This window comes from Ischnura elegans, chromosome 7, assembly GCF_921293095.1.
Source record: "Ischnura elegans chromosome 7, ioIscEleg1.1, whole genome shotgun sequence".
Classification (NCBI taxonomy): domain Eukaryota; kingdom Metazoa; phylum Arthropoda; class Insecta; order Odonata; family Coenagrionidae; genus Ischnura; species Ischnura elegans.
In genome coordinates this window covers 69,474,016-69,484,004 of record NC_060252.1, presented here as the reverse complement: position 1 = coordinate 69,484,004, position 9,989 = coordinate 69,474,016, and the positions used below count along the sequence as shown (strand labels likewise).

Sequence of the window (9,989 nt, the reverse complement as noted above, 5' to 3'; positions counted from 1 at the left end):
TTTGCTGAGTATTCATTTTTCAACTTTACCCTGATTCAAAGAATTTAGCCTCCAATGGTAAGAATTTCGAACTATGAATATCTTTGTGGAGGTGACTATGTTTCCACGCTCTTGACACTTACATTACCATGTTGACGTTATTGAAACACGCACATGGCTTCATTGTAAAAGTTTATCTTCCTCATCGGGCTCCCTTATTTGGTCACAATTTATTGAGCCTGAATGTTTAACTTGCCTCGATTAACTACCTGGAAGGGGAAATCTAAACTGGGAGCCAAACTAATTGACCGTTAAACAATTGCTCATAGACTTCCGCGGTTCATAGTTGATAAACTTACGAAGACAAGTTCCATCAGAACCCATAGGAAACAGTAGTACGCAACCTGACGATTTCGCTACCACTTATAAATTTTGAGTCAATCATGCGATGCGTGGAGGTTTCTTTGTTTCTCACTTCTCTCGGTACTATCCTTCCCTAGCAAAGCCGGAAGAGCTGCTAGTCACAAATAAAAGCCTTGCTGAGAAACTTTAAAATCAGGATGCATCTAATTATTGAAGACATATACAAAATCCCGTGCACAAAATGAGGGAAGAAGCATACTGGTGAAACGGGTCGGGGCGTTAATACAAGGTTAGAAGAACACCAGCGACCCATCTGACTCAAACAACCTTCAAATCGGCTGTGATAGAGCACGTGGCTCAAGGACACCTTATTGGTTTTGAATTACGGTAATAAGTCCATTTATGGCGTGAGATGATTTTGGCGATCTTTGAACCCTTCCCTCCCCCCTTAGCGAGATATCATAAGATTAGGCTAGATTCCCTCCCTCAAATCTCACTTGACATTATCGGAAATGCGTATTTTTAGAGTAAAAACGTTAATCTAACTTAGTTGCGTTGGATTTATTAAAAAAAAAACAATTTGTTTTATTGTTTTTATTTAAGATTAGTTGGGACTAGTATTTAAGATTACTAAGATCGTAGTCTAGAAGACTCACATTCAACTAAAAACTGCGTGTTTACTTCGTTTAAATTCTATTGTAATTCATCTTTTTCAATAAAATTCAATGAAAATTCATCTATTCTTTTTTATTTTTAAATTAACTATCTTAATTTTATTACATTTGAATAGATTAAGTTACGTTGAAGTTGTAACCATAGTATGAATGCTTTCAAAAATTTATTATAATAAATCTTTTATTTATGAATGAAAATGTAACGCTTTAATTAAAATACATAAACTTAAGAATGTTAACGGAATTGAGCCGCATAATAGTTAAGTTAGCGGCTTACTCTCACTTCGGGTCTTGATACTTGCCAGGACCCCTCTTCCCAACATGAGATTGGGTGAGAATCGGCTTCACACCTCTCCCCCCCCCTTAACGCCTCACGTAATCTAACGCCCGAATCACACGATCATTGTTTTCGTCATTTTCGCAAGATCACTCGGAAATGATCATCGCGCGCAATTGTTTTTCGCGATCGCGCCAATGATGAGGATTCCCATCTTTCATCACTCGTCTGGTCGCTTTTTCCGTCGCTGAAACAGTCACAAACCCCACATCAGCCAATAAGAACACATGCCCGTATGGAGCGTTTGCAGCTCAACGTATGACAATCGTGCAAATGACATAGGAAACGAAATAAAGCTGTGATATTGGAAATGATCCGAGGAGCGACGGCGAAAGGCCCCGTGTGATTCAGAAAAATGATCACAATTTACGGTGCAGAAAAGCTACACTACAGATGAAACTATTCACTCACAGGAGAGGCGATAGAAACCCAAAAACAAAACCACAATTTCAAAATGGGTGACGGCCAACTCTGCCGTGGTGACTCCAAATAAGCAATTCCTGGATACCCGTTTTTTACTGACTCCTGCATAACCTCTTTCCCCTCCCTCATTCCGCATACCACACCCAATCCTCCCAACCTGAAGAGTAGATATTTCAACCTATACCGGAAGCAGCCCAATCACCTTGGAAAAAGCGATCAGCTGGGGTCGCGAAACGTCGGGAGATGACCTGCACTACGCGGTAAGACCCGGAAAAAGTTTATTTTATCCATGTTATTATAATATTGTTTACGAACGCATTTATAACATGTGCCGCGTAAGCTGTGTCATAAATTAATCCTTTGTTCTTTTGGGGGGACTCCATTAATTTACGTGAGCAGTTGAGGGGGGAAGGAGTCAGGCTGATTCTCGCCCAATCTCACGTCGGGTAGAAGGGGGGTCCTGGCAAATATCACATTTTTTCCGCAAGAAACAAAGTAAAATGTGATAATAGACTATGATCTTAGCAATCTTTAATGCTAGTCTTAGTTAATCTTAATTAAAATTAATGAAACAAAGGGTTTTTTCTTTATATAACTAACGCAATGAAGCATTGGTAGACGTATTTATCCTGAAAATACGCATTTGAACAATCTCACGTTAGATAAGAGTGAGGGGATCGAGCCAAATCTCACGATGTCTATTTGCCATAATCACCTCCAGTACGACCCCAATGGCACAAAGAATCACTTTAGGCCACGGCTTGCGCGGCACAGGTTGGAAATGTGTTTGTGTGTGACAAATTACAATTAAAATTTAATGCAAAGTCAATTAAAAATCATATGTCTATCCAATCGCTCGTGAGCCAGCGCCAGTTGACATTTTACCATCATTTAGCGTCCCCGTAAAACCTATTGTTACACACTCAACAGCTCTAGTTACGGTCCATATCGCAATTGGAAATTGGAGCAACTGTAATTTAAAAGCCCACGAAAGAAACGCTGCCTTTTTGAAAGTCGCATTTTTATTTACCCTGAAATTAAACTATGAACGAATTATTGAAGCTATGGTTATTTTAAATGCTGATCTTTATGGTTAGACAAACAAAGAAACAAGATTTTCCGCCTTTCAATCCTTGACTTTCCGCTCGAGCTAATCTGAGCGAAAAATAGTACGTTAATCACATCACGAACTCAGTCCGAGCAGGTCACCGCTTCTCGGCCTCTACTCATCGGCGAACGTCGACCTCACTTGGTTACATATTGTGTTAACGATTGCTTGCGAATATCTCCCACAGTCAAATATATACTAGTAAAATTCTTTCGATTTCGGCTATTAAAAAATAGGAAACCACCCTATTTTCGCACGGGTTACCTAGTAGTCCTTTATTGCGCTCTTTTAAATTTATGTAAACCCACAAAATAATGTTCAAATGGATCCCAAAAATGTTTATTGCGCACGGGGAACCATCAACCCATCGAGAACACCCCTTATGACATAAGAATAGAATCCTACAAATAAACAATCACACAATATTTGTGCGCCTTGTCAGCACGATTAGCCCCGATGAGGAGAAGTGATTTTGAAGAGATGATAACATCACTTCTCAAAGGTTAAGAGACGAGGACCGATGTGAATTTAGAGACGAGTCCATCGTCCTAGGGGAGCGATTTGTGACTTTCCCATTGGTCCCGCGGTCAGTTTGTCGATAATGCAACGGGAAGATTTTCGCTGGTCATCGATAAGAGATGAGTTCGTCGCGAAGCAGACGCGAGAAAGGACTGTTGATACGGTGCGACAGCATACCTAGGAGAACAATATTTCCCGCGCACCACCGGGAATCGAACGCTTAAAAGGTAAAGGTGTTTTAGGTTTATTTTGAAGGAAATAATTTCATTAACCCGTTCCAATTCGATTTATTTCCTCCATAACGTGCTCCTAGCATCTATTTATTTTTTCTATGGTTCTTTTTACATGGAATGGTAGGTAATGAAACGATTTTTTGCCGTTTGTAATCTACGTAGAACAATGAAATAGAAAGTGATAGTTATTTCATATTATTAACTTTTCTCGTAGGAACATCGAGAACACAGTTATCACTTCGCGTAGAAATCATTTTATTTCTTCCAATGCATCATATTACAAGAAATATGAGTTCTTTATGTGCTTTATGGATGTTTCAACATTGTTAAGCTTTGAAAATATTTATACTGTTCCCTTAAATAGTGCTAAAATTGTGAAAATCTGTTGAAGAGTCTCGTAAGAAATGTACTCCTCATTGCGCGATTTGGCAGCGGATGTCGATACGTGCTAAAATCGTCATTTCATCGCAAGGGGTTAACAAATGCAACATCTCTAAGTTTGCGTCATACATCACATTTACCCTCGCTCAAAGCTGGAAGAAAATACAAAAACCACAATATTTTCCGATGTGTGGTGGTAGCTTAAATTTTTCGCCACCCTCAAATAGACGTGGGTTAAAATGTTCATTTTGATGAACCGTTCACTTTGAACCTGTTCAGTAAAAAGGGCAGTTAAAAATATCTGTTCACGGCGAACAATCACGGTCATTCAGGTAGAAACACGTGTTTATCGGACGTTTAGAGCAAATGAAAGCTCAGTGTGGTATCATATGGTCTGTGCAGCTTGTCATAGTAATTTCAAGCAAATTCTGTTCCGTGCCTTTACTTGGTTATCCGTGTGCAGGACATTATCTGCTGTCCACTTGGTAAATAAGCCAGAATTAATATTTATGAACCCAGCGTCTGATGTTATTCGCGTATTTAGCACCAGGAGAGTTTTTTTAGTGCTGCTCTTTTGAGCAATTTAGACTTTCATACACAGCTAATAGTTTTTTTTTAATATTTTTAGTATAAACTTCATTTGTGAATCTCTCTCTTAGACTCCTCGGTGAGATATATATTTTTTCTCCTCGTTACAGCCTGTATCCGGTATCTATCCACTCTAACGATGCAATTAACTGTCAACAATAGTGTGTGTAAGACGGTGAGAAATAATCAGTTTCATTGCTAAATTAGTACTTTTGGTAGAATGTAAATAATAATAAAATATGCGGTTAGTGGCACTTGCGTGGGGCCAAGAAATGGTTAGGTATCCTGGAGCGAAGGGCGACCCTTTTTCCAACCCTTTCTCGGGCTCACAGGGATAATCCGGGTCCTCGGGCGACGGGCGTTACAGTATGAGGTAACCGCTGCCGATATGACCTGCCGTAGTGCATTTTTTACTTTACTAATGCCAGTACTTGGAGGTAAACTAATACACCAATCATACTCATTGCCGTTGTGCGATTTAATGCGTCTTTTGATCGAGGTTCTACGATGAGAAATACGGATTTTACGAAAAATGATCTTTACGCTGATTGCCTCCACTGAATTGGCAACGCCGGAATTTTGTGAGGGATGGGGAAACGCAAAATTTCCTTTTTCTCCCCCCACTCCAACCTTAAGCGTGCCCACGTGTATGAGTGTATCCGGATTTCTGGTGACTAAGTTTCGTAAAGGTGTTTGGCAGGGTGTGAGCTTTCGCTGACCTTCACTACTTCGCGAGTTAATAACTAAAAAATGTAGGTTATCTAATGACGGCACGAAGGAATGCGTTCACGAATTTTAAAAGAAAAACACTAGTAGAGAAAATACGCATTTAATCGCACAACGGCAATGAATATGATAGGTGTATTTGTCTACATCGGTTAGTTCGGTTCTTATAGACCCATCTCTACAATCAACCACCTATATCGTTGCAAAAATAATATTACAGTGCGTTCAAGGAATACGAGGGTCGTTCAATGAGCCCTTATAAAAGGAGGAAAAACATTTCCTCGATATAATCCAGGAAATAATGGAATACAACATAGTTAACCAAGAGTTAGTGAATTTTGGAGGAAAAACAATTTATTTTGCGTCATTTTTTTAATTTCTCAACATAGTCCCCATTCAGCTCTAGAAATTTTAAAGCATTTTCCAAACACTTTAAGTCGTACAAAAAATATAATTTTGAAATCTCCTCAAAAAATGCATTTGTTTGGGTGATGACCTTATCTTCACGCGTAAACCTTTATCCGGCGAGTCATTTTTTTTAAGTTGGGAAATAAGACAAAGTCAATGGGTACCAAATCTTATGATGACGGTGAATTTTGTAATAGTTGGAACTTTATTTAAGAAATTTATACCTTCGCAACAGCGCAGATGTGCGCCCGCACATTGGCTTGTTGAAAGATAAACTTTCCGTCTCAAAGGATAATGCTTTTCTCTATTTAGTCCGTCAACCGCTCCAGTAACGATGCATAATACACTCCTGTTATTTTTTTCCCCTATTCTGAGAAATTGATGTAGATTAATCTTCATGCCTCCAAAAAGATCGCGGTGATAACCAGGCCGGACCATTTCACCATCTCCACCTAATTTGGGGCCCATTTACATTGTACATTCCACTTTTCCGTTTGTTTTTGCCTCCGTAGCGTAGCTAGGATACCTTATTTCATAAACAGTAACACATCGACACATTCTGTCCTCAGAATTGAGTGGCTCAGATTTACGGCGTTATAATGGAATTTGAGGAATCAATGAACCACCGTCCACTCCACAACCCCTTTACTGATCAACTATTCAGCAGTACGAATGCATGCACAAGATAAATCAAGAATACATCATCAAAATAACATCTCTTTAAGCATTTTTGCTCAAAAGGAACATCATTTTTTTTACATTTAAATTCTTTTAAATTTACTGAAAGCACATTTTTGAGGTGATGTGAAGTATTCAGAGGTGAAAAGTATTTGGGAATCATAGCCAGAAAAGAAAAATACAGCTATTGCGAACTTACTAAATTATACACGGAAAAGCGCTTTTTGGAGGAGACGAACGAAAAACGCAATTTTTTTAAATTAGCGCTATAACCCCAAAAGCCACCGCTAGAGCCGCTATGCTTCGTCGCATAGAAAAACGTAATGATAATATCGGTAAAAAATTTTATTTATTCTAATATTGATCTGAGAAGTTAGTTTTGAAAAGTTCATAGCTACCGAGTTGTTAAGTTTTTTTGTTATGATGCGTCATATCTCTTTAATCTCTGATTCGGATTCATCAATACAATAACTCCTGAATGGAAGAAATCTTAACAGTCTCGAAACTTTCGGCACTTTTCGAAGAATCAGCAGAAAGGGCAATAACTTTTTGGCCTACCCATAAATACCTCCTTTTAATACATTTTCCTCCTCCCTTCCCAGGCACAGCCGAATTTATTCAACAAACTTTCCAGAATTTGCAGATGATTTCTATGTATCTCCTCAATAATGTCCTCTGTAGAGGCTGTTAAAATTTCTGTTGAATGATCAATATAGTAACTGATTTGTTTTCTATGTTACTTGAATGGTTGTATATTTATTTTTCCTTGAATGGTTGTATATTTATTTGTCATGTTTTATGTTGAGTACTATTGTTGCTGTTGTACAAAATGGTGATATAAAAAGATCGGATATTGAGTGCAAAAAAGAACATTTCCTATAAATCTCCGAATCACACGCTGTTACCTTTTTTTCTGCGAGAAACATACGAAAATGATAATTTGAACTGATCTAAAATCTGAAAATACCGAATGCGGATACTGTATTTCATGATCTGAATCTTTTGAAATCATCGCGAAAATATGTGGTGTCGTTCCTCTTTCATATACAAAACCGTTTAACTACGATTTGTACACGCTTTATCGTCATTGGGAGATCGAAGCCACGCGAAATATCGATGGCCTGTTGATCATAAAATCTGGACAACCGGGGAAGCCTGGAATCGTAAAAAATACACTTTTTCCTAAATTTATGCAAAATCATACAATAATTCGGCCTGCTTTCGATAACAGCAATATTTGTTTCGATATAGGTTGTAGCTGGAGGATAGAGCTTCCCTCAGCGTGATTGGATCGGGGCAGATTCACGAGAAAAGAGTGGGCGCCTTTGGTGAAAGATGGTTGCCACCACCGAAGACTCGGACTTGCACGAGGCACCGATCAAGCTGGAAAAGGGAATGTATGACAGCGGTCCACAGTTGTATGAAGAAAACCATTTCAAAACGGGGGAGCCGGATCATAACCATACCACTCAGTATAGCGGAGATGGAATGAGGTACCGTGGTAAACCCGAGCAGGTGGGAGCAGCCTGTGCCAGCGATCGAGGAGAAGCCTTCCTTGATGTTCTCCTGGAGGGAATGACCGAAGGGTTAGACACAGAAGTCTCCATGGACACGATACCTACCTGGGTGGACCTGGACTTGCTGAGGAAAGGGAGGGAATTTACCACAAAATATCTATTTGGAGTCATTTTCTCACACATACCCGCTCTGGCCATGGTTTTTACCTTCCAACCGAGTCTCGAACCGATCATATTCACCGGTAAATCCGACACGCCATTCAAAGCGTTCCGGCGATACCTATCAACTGTCACCAGTTTCATCTCCTGGTACGAAACCGATATGACAGACAAAGGCAGTGAGGGTTACAAGAATATGGCGGCCGTGAGAATGATGCACGCCAGCGTATACAAAAAGATAAACGAGGCAAGCGAAGAGGAGGTACGTGCGAAGACCACGGTACAGGGCAGGAAAACCGGCGTGTGGAGTACTTACCTGGAGGATCTTAAAAAAGATTTCCTTGCCTTGGACGTAGATGCATCTAAGTGCCCATTCGCCAGAATTGCAGCCCAGAGCAAAGAATACGGAAAGTTTCTGTACGTCAATCAGCTTGATCTAGCATACACGCAGCTTTGTTTTGTCGCTTACGTCATCTTGTATCCGCAATACTTTGGAGTTCACGGAGCAACCGATGAGCAACTCGAGGCGTATTGTCACCTCTGGAGGTATTTGGGACATCTGCTCGGCATCAAAGAGCGCTATAATATATGCTCCGAGAAGGGTCTTGAGGACACGCGGGATAGATGCCGGGCGGTGATAGAAAAATGGGTAAAACCTGGTTTCAGAGAAGTAACGACAGACTGGGAACACATGTACAGATGTATCCTTGAAGGTTTAAATCATCATGGCTTCGGAAATACATTCGGTGGCAGCTTTTCCTACCTGATGTGGGTGTTGGATGTTCCAGTACCCAACCTGCGCGCCAAAATGACCTGGTTCGAGACATTCATGTTCTACTTCCATTGCTTCACAATGTGTTTCTTCACAAGGATACCAGGGGTAATGATGATTTTCAATCGCATAATGCATCGAAGCATTGGGTGGGCGAAAAAAGCATCCCCCGAATGGCTACGGAAGAAAAAGGAGATTGTTTACGATTACGAAAGGGGATCAATGGGACAAATTTAATAGCTCACAATAAATCGCTCGAATCTCTCAAACTTGAGAGAAAGACTATTTATCGGTTGAGTAAACAATATGTGTTGTAGATTTACTCTGGCTCCTGGTTTTTCAGAATTAACTATCGCTTAGGGGAAAGATGAAGTTTGCATAGTATTTTTGTCTCAGTTATACCCTAAATAATTTCAGTGAACAATAAATCATCATGTTCCACCTAAAGCAAGTGGACCGTCTAGTTTTTTAAAATATGATTTTAAATATTTTATATGCTGCAATTACTGGGAACAAAAAATCTTCTTACTTCAAGATGGATTTATGAATTACTGTCAGTGTTTTACGCGGGGGCTAAGGGAGGGATTGCTGGAGGGAAAAATAGGAGAGGCAGGAAGCATATATATTCAAGAGGGAATATGTTCAAGAAAATTTTATTATAATGTAAAAAGAAACCGAAATGAAAGAAAAGGCAAGTGTCTGACGTTTCAGGTGTAAACTTGGAACACATTAGGGAAACAAAGCCTAAAATGACACGCATCGCACAGAACAGAAAGAATTTGAACCCAGAAAGGGCGGGCGGGCACTTCAGTATTAAGATAGGCTAATTAGAGATTGAAGGAAATGTGGGGGACCTATTAAAAGATAAATGCCGCATGATTGTAACTTTCTACATTTTACGTGACTACTCACAATACGTGATGCATGACTTCACTACCTCATCCTTGTCAAATTGTAGACGAATTTTTACACTGAGTATGAAGTCCCTGAAGTAGACGATTGTGGTACAAAAGGGCAAGTGTACCCACTTCGTTTACTTTACCTTCGTTTAAGTTTCCCCATTCCGACATGTTATGTCTGATAGTAAGTTAAGTTTCAAAACGAATCAATATGATTCTCTCACT

At 39.7% G+C, this 9,989-nt stretch overlaps 1 protein-coding gene across 1 annotated transcript; it reads left to right on the top strand.

Moving 5' to 3' along the window:
• Window positions 1–3,466: 3,466 nt before the first annotated feature.
• On the top strand, window positions 3,467–9,866 carry LOC124162074. Its single transcript, XM_046538431.1, has 2 exons — window positions 3,467–3,630; window positions 7,669–9,866. The coding sequence occupies exon 2, from the start codon at window positions 7,753–7,755 to the stop codon at window positions 9,100–9,102; it is 1,350 nt and encodes a 449-aa protein (XP_046394387.1). The 5' UTR covers window positions 3,467–3,630; window positions 7,669–7,752; the 3' UTR covers window positions 9,103–9,866.
• The last annotated feature ends 123 nt before the right edge of the window (window positions 9,867–9,989 follow it).

Excerpts from the sequence above, each read along its gene's own strand:
- LOC124162074 (XM_046538431.1), top strand. The coding sequence starts at position 7,753 with ATGGTTGCCACCACCGAAGACTCGGACTTGCACGAGGCACCGATCAAG.